The following is a 12,885-nucleotide window of genomic DNA, read 5'->3' on the forward strand; positions in this document are numbered from 1 at the left end:
ATCATGGTATGCGGTCCCCCTGTGCCTTAGAATAATTGGGGGCCGGGGGTGCAGGTGGTGGGGAGGGGAGGGGGCTGAATAAATCAGCAAGTTAGTGAAGGTTTCTCACTGTGAAATAGCTTCACTCTGAAGTTCATAGTCCTTTTAGCAAGACAAGAGGCTGAATCAGGGTGGCCAGATGCCTCCTTCCATCTTTGGAGGCATCTTCTGCTAACAGTCCCAGAATGCCATGCTGCAGTATTCCACACCAACCTAGCACTTGGCATGCTCCCATGGCAGGATGCATTACTCCATGTCACCAGGATCATACCGCCCAGGTTTGAACAAAGCGGCCTGTGCAAGAACTGCCTGCAGATTCCTTCAAGGGCTGCCTTTTCCCATGAAGCCTTTGATACACAAATCTTCTTTCCCCCATGTTTGTCCCTGCCCCACTTTCCCTCCCCTTGTCTGTTGTCTCTCCTGTGTCTGTTTCTAGATAGCAAGGCGCTTGTAGCAGAGACCTGTCCTCTGATTCTTTGTAAGGTGGGTGGGAGGGATCAAGGTGGTCCGATATTAAATTAGAAATTAAATTCAAATGGGACCCTGACTTTTCTGAAAACATCTGGTTCATGAATACGAGAGGATTGTAAACAAACTTGAACCTCACTATTCAGGATACAGCTTGTCTGTTCTCAGCCATAAACCTGCATCTCTCTGCCACTCCACAGATTAGCTTTCAGCTCAGTTCAGCTTGGCTCCTCTTTCCACAGCAAAACCTTAGGCTGACTACAAAATCAGGCTTTTGCAGTGGATGGGTGGAGGTCCTGATCATAGCCGGGGTGGGGCAGAGGGGCATTGTGATTGGCCCAGCCTCTTCCAGGGTTCTTGTCACCGTGTACATGGGTGGTACTGTAGAAATGAATCAAATGAACAGAGCAGGGGGTGAAATCCCTTCAGTGCTGGTAGTCTGTCCAAAGGCAAAATGTCTGACCGTGATGCAAGATGCATCCGCGAGACCTTCTTCAGATTTAGTGCAATAATAGTTACACTTCTGAAAGTTAAATTAATTAAAAAGAATGATGCAGTTGTAGGAGAGGTGTTATTTTTGTTGCACAGGTGTTGATGAAATTTTCATTGTGAATAATTGATGTGGCTATTTAATATGAAAGAATATATTTGGGGAAAATAGCAGTTGCCATTTATAGGTGTCTGTGTGGGCTTGTTGCAGACCTATCCTTAAAAGTCTTTGACATTCCAGATTATCTTAACTGTGGACATAGGAAGCAGGTGGAGACATAGCTGACAGTTACCTATGGAATAAGGGATCAAAAGCAAGCGTGTGGGAGAAATTAGTTTGGTCCCCATGTTTCAGCAAACAGGTCTAATTTGCAGTGTTTTGACTAAAACATTTTCAAAAATGCAGGCATCAAGTAGGACTGCAAACCTCTGCAAATTTGCAATGCAGTTTCAGTTCAAAATGGTGTGTACAAAAGGTGTAGTTTTTTTGGGGGGTGTCCAACTACATATTTAGAGTAAAATGCATGCAATAATGCGTGTTTTAGGGGAAATTCATACAGTATAAATGTGATTTATGTGGGTGTGTTTAATCTATAGAATTGGGATAGAATGGACACCTTGATTGAAAATATGTGAAACTGACACAGAATGGAAATAGCCGAACCCTAATGGCATGCAGAGATAATGTCCACGCATGATTTAAGAGTGGGCCACAAAATCATGAACATCTACCCTCTCTCATTCACAAATTCCCTCAAGCTCCCTGTATCATAGATCAGCATGGCAGGTAACACTGCCTGGTTGAAAGACTTCAGTTCAGGACTCTACTGGGCATTTCCATGCCCTTCTCACAACCCATAAACTGCGGTTATGCATTACATCTGCCCCAGCCCATGAGGTATCACCATTACAGTGTTTCACCATGACCTCTGAATGCAATATAGGCGATAGGAATAGGCGGCTTAATTGAAAAGACTTTGGCAAGGATCACTGGGAAGTGTATTGAATGCGTGAAAGGCACTCTGCGTATGCGGCAGGACGGTGAGTGAAACCTTGAACTCCCACAGTCAGCAAATACACCCCATTATCTGGCATTCTCTGGGACTCTGAGGTTAAAATTTGGCAAGAACGTTTGCGGACCTGTCCTGATGTTATGTTCATGAATCACGGTTTCCTAGGCTTAAAAATAACTCTCTTTATTGCAGGGAAAGCACAGCATTTTATCAATAGCCTATTAGTGCCACCTAGTGTTCTCCATTTCCTTTACACTGTTGCTGCTGCTTAAGAAAAAAAATTGATTCAGCCATTATAAATCGGCAGACTTCTTATTTCGCACAAAAGGCATGCACTAATTTGCTGTCCAGCTGGAGCACGGATAGGTTTGCCCTCAGGTTTCCTTATTTCATCATGATCACTGTCTCCAGTTCCTTCCTTACTCTCAGAAATCATTTGCTATTGCTGTGCAGGCTTTCAGCACTTGTAAGCAGCATAGCTCTGCATAAAGTCCTGTATTATCGTTTATCAATGCCTTCATTTGTTAACGTATTTATTTGTGCTCAGGGGATCCAGACACATCGCTGTGCTAGTGCCATGCTGTTTCAAGAACGCTGAACTGTTTACTCTCCACTAACCTTAAGCATAGCTGGTCATCCAAAGCGGGGATGACTCATCCACCCCACCCCACCCAGTCTGGGGACATGACCCAGCCTCCCCACAAGCAAATTTTTGCTCACCTCCTGAGACCTCAATGATTTTGCCAGTGGCAGCAAAAAGAAAAGCTCAAGTCAACATTACCTGATGGGAATGCAAATTGCACCCTCCCCAGTCATCAGAGCAATCTTTTGATGAGCAGAAAAGGGTTGATAACTCCTTTCCTTGGCTGAGCTGCACAGATAAGCGGAGAAGAGAGGGCAGCTGTGTGTCTCATGCATGTGTGCGGTATCTGCAGACGAGAGAGAATGGGCTGGCTGGCCAGACCCATTTTTAGTTACACTCACCAATGCCATAGAGTCCATGGGAGATTAGCCAAGGGTGAATGTGGACCCTGGGCCAAACAAAAAACAAAAAAAGACTAGTCCCTTCTGCTCCAGACACTCTTAAAAGTGAGCTGCCAGGGATGAGCAAGAGGAGTTAAAAATAATAATGAGTCTCTTGGTTCTTATCAGGAACCACAACACCGAAGACATGTATGCAGTTCCGGTTCAATTATTTGGCATATGCACTGAAAACCTGTAGAAAGGGTTTGCTCTTGCAGGCTTTCAGTAATTGGTGTGTATAAACTACCCAAAGCAACGAACCATATAGGCTCTCTTCTCTGTCTTGTATTTTCTCCTGGTGAGCTAATTTTAGAAGCTATGGCCCTGACAGGTGCAGTTCGTACGTTACAAGCCTCCTTGAATCCCCAGCGTCAGTGATGCTTTCCTGTCCCTTGTTGTGGGACCAAGATGTGGACTCACTGTCATGGCTTGAAAAGTCCCTAGAGAAGGAGGGAGGTAGAGAAGAAAGCAAGAGAGGTTGCAGCAATAACTGCTTATAGTGGTAGTGAAGTGTTTTCCACTCAAGATTAGACCGGGCTTCTAAATTAATGCTTAAGAGACTTTTATTTCTCCCGATGCTTTAGAGGCATGGCATATTTATTTGTTCCCCTTTTTTGCTTAGTTTGCAGTACTCCGCCTGTCAACATGAAAGTGCAGCCAGTGAACAGAACCGCCTTGCTGGTGACGTGGAATCAACCGGAGATGATCTACCACCCTCCCATTATGAACTATATGATTTCCTACAGCTGGGCTAAAAACGAAGATGAGAAGGAGAAAACCTTCACCAAGGACAGCGACAAGGACCTGGTAAAAACCACAGCATCGGAAGTTGCCATTAGCTTTAAGATAGCCTTACTGTGTGTTTCCTCAGTAGACGGCTGGGGGGTGAATCACTTGGGTCTTAAGCTGAATGGATGCTTTCTGCCTAACTCCTTTTAACACACATATAGTGTTTGTTGGTATCTGTGTGCTGTTCCACAACTTCAAAACATCTGAATCCGATTCTTGGTTTGTATAGGTATAGGAGGAATGGCCAAACACCTTCATCTTCTTGTATTGCACTTATACCCCTATGGGGAACAACCGTAGGGTCAGGGATAGAGCACCCGCTTTGCATTCAGAAGGTCCCAAGTTCAACCCTGCCATCTCCAGGACCAGAAGAGAACTCTGCCGGAAACCCTGGAGAGCCACTGCCAGTCAGTGTAGACAATACTAAATGGATCAGTGAACTGATGCATTATGAAGCAGCTTCCTAACCCTTCAGCTTGGAAACAAGTTAAGCTTGATGATGGAAGGAACTTGCTTCCCTGCATGTTGCTTCATACTAAGGGATCTGTGGCCCTGTGGATGTTGCTGGACTCCAACTCCCACCATCCCTGACCATTGGCTGTGCTGGCTGAGGGTGATGGGAGTTGGAGTCCAACAACATCTGAATGCCCATAGGTTCTCCATCCCGCTTTATGGCAGAAGTTGCAAATCCCTCTATAGGTCCTAATTGTGAATAGGAGATGAGCTATATTCTGAGGTTGTTCGTGTTAGCATATCCATTGCTCATTCACAGGATTTGGCCTTTGGAGCTGGCTATACATGTAGTATATGTACCTTTGTAACGGGTGACTTAAATTTGAGAAGAGACATAAGCCCAAATCGGGGCAGTCTATATGGATTGGAATATTGGTCTAGCACTTAAGGTGGGATCTACTTGGCATTCAACTTGCTGCCCAAGCAGAGGCAAGCGATAACTGTACAAGCCTTTAAAATTCCATGTGTCTAGAATGGAAGTGACATATTCCATTTTGAAAGGGCTCAGTTTATTGTTAATCAAAGCGAGCTTCTGGAATAATGAAATCAGTAATTGTATATGCACATAAAAATGCAGCCACAATGAGTGAAATTTCTAATGACAGTTATCTTTTCTCCTCCTTTGCAACTACACACTCCTTGGGTACCATTCAATCAGTTTATAGAATAATACATGTCTTATTCTCCCTTAGATTGAGGTTCTTTTACTTAATTTCCATTTATATTTTCAATTTCCCCCCACTAGAAGTTGTTATCTGGGTCACGTTAGGGAGTGATGTGCTTCATGAAATCAGAAAGCAATCTTCTGAAAGGTGCCCAAGGTTAGGGCTGTATTATAATCTCAAACTTGTCATCATTTCGCACTCTTAAGGGAGATTATTCCCCCACCCTCCTACCCCCATTTCTAATTAGTAAAAAGAACAGAGTGCATTAATCAGGAAAAAATATCTAGTTACAAACATAGGGTGTAGTCCCCCAGGAATGGCTGTTGCACAATTTCCATTCATTTTCATTGCTTTAGAATTGATTGCTTAGCTATTACAGATGCTATAATAATTGGCACTTTAGAATCATGATTTTCAGCCAGCATCAATCTGTGGCCAAGAGGATGGCTGCCTAACTGGACAGGGGAGGGGGGTGGTTTTGGTTTTTTTACCCCCTGCACTTCTCGGCTGCTACTCCATGTGTATTTTCCTCCCTGTGGCTTCTCAGTCTTGTTCTTCTAGAACTATTTGGTGGACTGGAGATGGGGCGGAGAGGATGATTTACATGGGGAGAAAGGCACACACACTCTCTCTCCAAGAGCTTACCCTATGAAAATGTCTGTCCAAACAATCCACATCACAATTGCTTGGGAGATGGACAAGTGGTTTGTTGTTGAAACTTTTTGGGCGGCAATAAGTAATGGAGCCTTGAAAAGGAAAGGATTTATTTTATGCCTGCCCATCCGCAGGAGCAAATAGGTTTTCCCCCTACCCTTGGGTCTTTGGGGCAGATTAGAAAATGGTATAATATTCAACCATGAATAAAGTAGTAGTGATAAAAGGGTACCTAACCAGGAGTCTTCCTGGGGACGCAGGTGGCGCTGTGGGTTAAACCACAGAACCTAGGACTTGCCGATCAGAAGGTCGGCGGTTCGAATCCCTGCAACGGGGTGAGCTCCCGTTGCTCGGTCCTAGCTCCTGCCAACCTAGCAGTTTGAAAGCACGTCAAAGTGCAAGTAGATAAATAGGTACTGCTTCGGCGGGAAGGTAAACGGCGTTTCCGTGCGCTGCTCTGGTTTGCCAGAAGCGGCTTAGTCATGCTGGCCACATGACCCGGAAGCTGTACGCCGGCTCTCTCGGCCAATAAAGCAAGATGAGCGCCGCAACCCCAGAGTCGGTCACGACTGCACCTAATGGTCAGGGGTCCCTTTACCTTTAACCAGGAGTCTTCCTGTAGATGAGGAAAATGAGGAACTTGGCAGGCAGGGAATTTCATGGGGAAGTGGGGGGGGGGGGGGCTTCAGCTCTTGTGTTCTGATGTGTCTTCTGACCTTCCAAAGCGACCTGACATGACGTGTGAACCAAGGAACTAGTGAAAAAGTCCTCATTTTTTTTTCATACTAGCTTAAAGACTAGTTTTAGGGAATATTCTAGTTTTCACATGGTCTGTCTCCAAGTAAACCTCTGATGAGTGCATGACCCAAAGAAAGCCTTCTGATTTCTTGACAAAAAGAAATTCTGCAAGAGCAACTAGAATAATCTTTCCATTGTGCCTAGCGAAAGCAAACTTTTGATTACACAGACAAGGATTTCATGTGGTTAACAGACACCCAGCACACGTCAGCTTTTTCTGATGAGGCCTCTCCTGGCTTTTGAGTCACGTTGAGGCTAGCCAAGTCAGAAGGTCACACAGACCTTTAGTAGCTGATACATTATGACAATAAGGCAAAGGGACAGAAATCTGGAGCCTCCCTCCATACTTTGAAAATTCTGTTTACCAGCTGCTTTTATCATTTTATTTTTAGAATATTTGTAAATCATTTGCTGTATTTGACTAAAACCAGTTACAAAACTCTGGTATCTCTTCAGATCGTATAAATATTTGTAAATGCTTTTTGGTCCCCTTAGGTCAGGGATGGGCTAGGGAACCTGTGGTCTTCAACATGTTTGTTAGACTCTAGCTCCTATTATCTGTGACAGGTAGTTGTGGTGGCCTGGGGCTGATGAGAAGTGGGATCCAACATTTGAAGGGCTACATCCAGCTCTTCAAGCCTCTCTTTCTGACCCTCAGGAATCTCTGCAAGGCCAGACCCCGTCCCCACCCACATCCCCTATTGGAGCTGCTTTGAATGTTTTTGCCTGGCTGGAATATGTCCTTGAATTTGACAGTGTGGAAAGGTTATCCAGAAGGAAATAATGACCCCTGGGCTTAAAAGGGTTCCCCACCTTAGAACAGAATGATTGAACTTGGTGCATTGTGCGTTTCTTCCAGCGACCTAGAAATTTGTATTCTGGGCTTGAGTCACACTCCCCTGTGGCATCTCTGCTTCACAAAGGCAACTGCTAAATGGAAGCTGATCTTTGCCACTGCCTCTTCCTGTGCAGACAGATGCTCCTCTAACACTCTGAAGTCAGGCATGGCTGGGTTATATGATTCCGCAGATCCCCTCACCGCAAGTTTCATCTGGTGCCCACTGCTTATTGTAAACAAAGGCTGGTGTTTGCTTCTGCCCTAAAATTGCATAAATCCTGCAGAATTTGTATGTTCCTCTATGCCTTTTGGCATTTCTCCTCAACGCAGATCCTGCTCCAGGGGGTGGATTTTCTCTTGCCCCTCGTGTAAAGTCTCTTCTAAGTTTTCTTTTTGTTTTACAGACTGATCGTTCAGAATCCAGTTGGGAGGGATAAAACTGAATAATATCTATTTTTTTTAAACAGAAAGCCATCATTAGCCATGTCTCACCTGACATCCTTTATCTGTTCAGAGTTCAAGCAGTGTGCCGAAATGACATGCGCAGTGATTTTAGCCAGACAATGCTCTTTAAAGGTAAAAACCATGCAATTATCCTGTTCTCTTGTAATGTTCCCTTGGCCAGGGAAAAGTGTGTAGAGTTTAAAGTCGGGGGGAGGGGCGGTCAAGCTGGCATGGTATTTAGGAACAGTGCTTTTATAAAAATCGCATAAAGTGGAAACGCAATTGAAAGAGAAAACTTTGCTGACATGATTCACAGTATGACAAACCACTGAGTTCATTTCCATCATCCCAAATTGGGAGCGAGAACTCACCCTTGGCCAGTGCTATTGTTGCAGATCCAGCTATGCTTCAGATGCTATATGAATCCCGAGAAAAATAATGGAGTGGGCTAAAAAGTACTTTTTAAAGTTCTTTAAATGTTCTAAAAATAAAAATCTGAAAGAGCAAATTTTGCTAAATTGTTACTCCTCTTCCTATGGCTAATGCTTGCTGTCATATACCAACCCCAACTATACCAGCTATGTATTGTTATGGGTTTGACATTGCAAATGGGGCTGTGATGTTGAAAAACGTGGAAGTGTTTTTCTTGCAGAGAAAAAAAAAAAAAAAAAAAAAAGACCACTGGCATTCACAACAGTGGTCTTGTTCTTATGACCCCGTACTCAGGTTTAGTGACGTGTTCTCACATCTCCTGTGTTTGAAATGTGTTACAACCCCCTTTAAAAGAAAAAAGAAAAAGCTATCAGAGAGTATATGCCTCTTTGTATTCAAGCAGATCAAGTCATGGGGAGAGCTTAAATATTTTAAAATCATATACACCTCTCAGGAAGGAGAGTTTGATCCTCAAAAATGTCTGCCTTTCTGAAGCTGCAGACACAGAAACACAGCTGGGTATTCAGCCACTCCTATGATATAATCCTGACAATGTTTCTACTGACACAGATGCAGATCCAAACTGAGGCAATTGTGTCAGCAGTAATAATTGAACTTTTAATTCCAGAAACAGAAGCTTGCCTCCCTCGCACAAGGCTGGACTGGGCCCTCAACGGCCATTTTGTATTTACACAAGGCCTATCATTTGTGGTGGCATCTCCACACATGCCCAGTTATAAGTGTTGACCCCTGACTGCCTAAAGACTGAGGTAGCAGAACTGCGGGTGGGGAGGGGATAAGAGATGGTTTAACCGACAGGAAAAGCATATATATAACGATAGGAAATTCATTTCATAATCTTGTAGTATGCATTGCTGGCTTGTGGGAATGCAGAGCAAGAGTAGGGGACAGAATTTAGAAGTCTCAATTCTCATTCCAAGGAATAAGCTTGTTTATAGTTCCCCTCTGCCTCAATACAAGCTATTGAAAAAAACAATTGATTGGAAAACAGCCATTTCTGTATCTTTGAATCCAGACTATTGGAACCTTTAAAAAATTTTTTTTTACTGTAACTCACCCTGGGATCGTTAGGCTAGAAACTGAAATGATAAAAACATAAAATTATAGTGTTTAATGTTTTTTGAAGCTTAATCCACTTAAAGATTATTATTACTTTTTCCTTCCCCAGCTAATACTACTCGAATTTTTGAAGGGACCAGGATAGTGAAAACAGGAGTGGTAAGTGACATGAGTCATTGAATTGAATAGAAAAGCTTTTTTTAAAAAAAAATACTTCAATGTTCTCTCCAGCAGGTGGCAGCGTTATATAGTAAATGTCCTGATTTAAGTCCTGATATAAACGTCCTGATTAAAATTCAAAGAATCAAATGATTTTGATGCAGAGTTCTTTTTTGGTCTTTCATCATTGAATATTAATTATGATCAATATTAATTGTGATCCTAGGACTATGCTGATATGTTTGAATGTGTTAAATTAAGGCAAGTGTAGAATTAAGGCAAGTTAGTGAAACTGGATTTTGAAAATAAATAAATTGGGAAGGTGTTTTTACACTGAATAATATACCAAAAAGCATTGTAATTAATTGAGGGGAACCTGCTGATGTGAATCAAAAGAGTGAGAACATAGTATCACCATTTTATTTTTGGTTTTGTTTAGTCCTGTTTGGAACTGGCTTTTGATAGCAGCCACGCAATCAGCAGTAAAAAGTAAAAAATTCTAAACATCAATGATATGTGCTAGAAAGATGTTCAAAATTACTTCTTCTATTGCAAACATAAGATTGATGAAAACTGGGTGAAGCTTTGTAATAGGATTAAACTATCAGGGAAGTCAAACTTGTAGGTCTAATCAAACTAATTGATATTTAAATTAATATTTTTTTAAAAAAAATCCACAAACCCTTCTCATACCTTTTTCCTTTTTTGCTTGATCTGTTAGACTGTATTCCATTATTTAAAACTGAGGAGTCGGTTAGCAGAAAGGTCATATCCTTTTTTTCTTTAAAAGAAGTAGGTAAGGATGTGCCACCAAGCTAAACATAATGACATTTTACTATGTGCTAAACGTAATGAAAATTACATCCAAACAAAATTATAATGGAGCAGTAAAATATAGCAAATGCACCACACGGCCCTATGTTTTACTTATTATTTCATATTGGTAGGAGCTGAGTAAAAATGTCTTGACAAAATGGGATTCAAGAGGAAATTCCCCAGAGATGCAGAAAAACAATATAGCATTATTTTAAAGTTTTTAAACATGTCTATGCAAGCCACCTAGAATTATTTTTCAAAATCCCATTTATTTCAGATTCACACAGTGAATCTCTGTGTTGTTTAAGCCTCTGTTGCTTTTACTGACCTACTGAAAGCAACTGGATTTAGAATACTTTAACTCTTGAGTAGATCATACCTGCATGTGGGGGGTTGGGAGGGAATAAACCCAAATGCCACTGTGAAATTCATTGCTATGTCTTCCTTGATCTTAAAGGAAGAAACTATAACTCTGGCTCTGATTTGAGCTGGGCCTCAGTCGTAACATAGTTGTCTTCAGCCTTCTGTTGTCTTTGTCTTGTGAATCTCTGTGTTGTTTTGCCGGCTAGCTTTAACCACAATTGTTTAAATATACTTGTCTTATTTAAACAGAATAATGGGCAGAATGGAGTGTTTGGAAAGAAAAGGAAATCAAAAGGAAAAAAGAGCCGAGGTAGCATGTCAGGTACCTCTACTGATGCTCTCTCTGCTGTGTTTTCTTCTCTTGTTCCCCCTGGTGATTTCTTCAAGCCTACAGCTTCTCCTGCACCATCAGCCGACATGGCTCCCATCAGTTCTGGATCTTCTACTTGGACTTCCTCAGGCCTCCCCTTTTCCTTTGTATCCATGGCAACTGGAATGGGGCCTTCCTCCAGTGGGAGCCAGGCAACGGTGGCCTCTGTGGTCACCAGCACTTTGCTTGCAGGCCTTGGGTTTAGCAGTAGTGGTATTTCCTCTTTTCCTAGCACCGTTTGGCCAACTCGCCTCCCGACCTCTGCCTCGACCAATAAACAGTCGGCGAGGCCCGTCCTCGCTACCACTGAGGCTTTATCTTCCTCTCCAGCCCCGGAAAGCGATTCCACCCTCACAAAAGACAATGAAGGCGCAGAGGATGGGGAAAAGGACGAGAAAAGCGAGAGCGAGGATGGGGAGAGAGAGCATGAAGAAGAGAGAGAAAAGGATTCGGAAAAAAGGGAGAAAAATGCTACGACTGAGGCTGCCGAGGTACAGGATAACACTGAAGCTACAGACACCACTCTTGCTCCCAACAGGACTACGGAGGGAGGGAATAAAACCATACCTGATCAAGGGCAAAGCCAAAACATTTTCCCAACAGGTAGGAGTCCCGGAAAAGAAGGAGATACGGAAACAGACTCTCAATACGAAACAGTCCCTTCCACCCAAGTGCCACCAGCATACACAAATGAACAATACACTCGAGAAATTCCAATAAGACCAGAGACAGCATCAGCGACACCTTTACCAAAAGACAACAGATTTATTACCATTAATCCAGGTGAGTTAACTGTGTAGGTACCAGGGAGGGGAAAGTGTGGGGTCAGGGGACTGGGAGTGTGTCAGAAATTGTTCATCGCAACAAAATGTCACTGATGCTTTTCGGCTGCTTTTGAAGTGTTGTAGCACCAACATTTTGGTTCATGCTTTCAGGAAACTTCATTACACGTTCTAGCAAACCCTTTTGTAATTACTGTGCTCATGATTATTTCGTACATTACATTTTTCAGCATGGAACCTAGCATCCCGATCTGGGGTGGCGAAAGGAAGGATAGATGTCATAAACCCTGAATGGAAATAAATAGTTTTTGTGTAGGAGTGTCTGTGTCTTGTGACAATTCTCCACACCTTCCTAAGAAGATTCATCTTGCTTGCATTAGAAGCATCACCCCAAATATTGCTAGAGAATGGAATAACTGCAATAGGTGTAGGCTTACTTTGAACCACATTCAACTTGTATTAAGTAGTCTTGGTTGATTCCACCCACCCACACACCTCCCAAGCTTCTTTTCATTTGTGTGTCTTTTATAGTGGCCTGAGTTCATGACTTCACACAACACCCCCTTGCCTTGTCCACTTTAATCAGTGTTTGGGTTACTCTAGACAGTTTCTATTTGGCGAACAAGACAAGCAGTCCTCTAGTGCTATTGTACCTGGTTTCAGAACTCAAAATTCACTCAGTATATGGGCAAATCTACTATGTGAGAAGCTGGGGATGACATCTTCCTCCCGTTGGCTAATTTTAAACTAGGTATCCTGTTTCTCAGTTTACTTGCATGCCTGAATTTCTCTCTGTGTAGGTGCGAGTTTGGGTGAGCACCAGTGTTCTGTTTATTGAGCTCAGAGGCTGGTAGATTTCTTCAATTTCTCCCACCAATCTGCTTCTGAAGTCTTAATGTAAATTACTGCACTTTTTCTCTCCTGTTTTCTTCCACCCTCTTTTGTCCTTTGCCTCTTTTGTTGTTGTTTTTAGTCACAGGCAATATCGTTAAATAAAATCATATTAAACAATAGTGGGGTGGGAAGGCACAGAAGCTAATAAAAGAGTAGAAGCCATCCTTTAAAAAGCGGAAGTGCAATCCAAGTCAGTTTGGGGAAAACTCCAGAACATAATTTCTGCCAGGTGTATTGTATGTAAAACAAAGGGATA

At 42.7% G+C, this 12,885-nt stretch overlaps 1 protein-coding gene across 5 annotated transcripts in view; it reads left to right on the plus strand.

The window, feature by feature from the left end:
- Nucleotides 1-12,885, plus strand: part of PTPRG (protein tyrosine phosphatase receptor type G) — a 518,906-nt gene that overhangs the window by 423,015 nt on the left and 83,006 nt on the right. For 3 of the 5 annotated variants that reach the window (XM_083424609.1, XM_083424608.1, XM_083424607.1), the window contains exons 9-12: nucleotides 3,655-3,839; nucleotides 7,757-7,865; nucleotides 9,355-9,404; nucleotides 10,833-11,736. In XM_083424609.1, coding sequence (XP_083280735.1) covers nucleotides 3,655-3,839; nucleotides 7,757-7,865; nucleotides 9,355-9,404; nucleotides 10,833-11,736 — 1,248 coding nt within the window. The remainder of the gene's footprint in view (nucleotides 1-3,654; nucleotides 3,840-7,756; nucleotides 7,866-9,354; nucleotides 9,405-10,832; nucleotides 11,737-12,885) is intronic. The other 2 variants (XM_083424610.1, XM_083424611.1) reach the window with 1 other exon arrangement.

The sequence above is a fragment of the Podarcis tiliguerta genome, assembly GCF_965153285.1.
Source record: "Podarcis tiliguerta genome assembly, chromosome: 2".
NCBI classification, from domain to species: domain Eukaryota; kingdom Metazoa; phylum Chordata; class Lepidosauria; order Squamata; family Lacertidae; genus Podarcis; species Podarcis tiliguerta.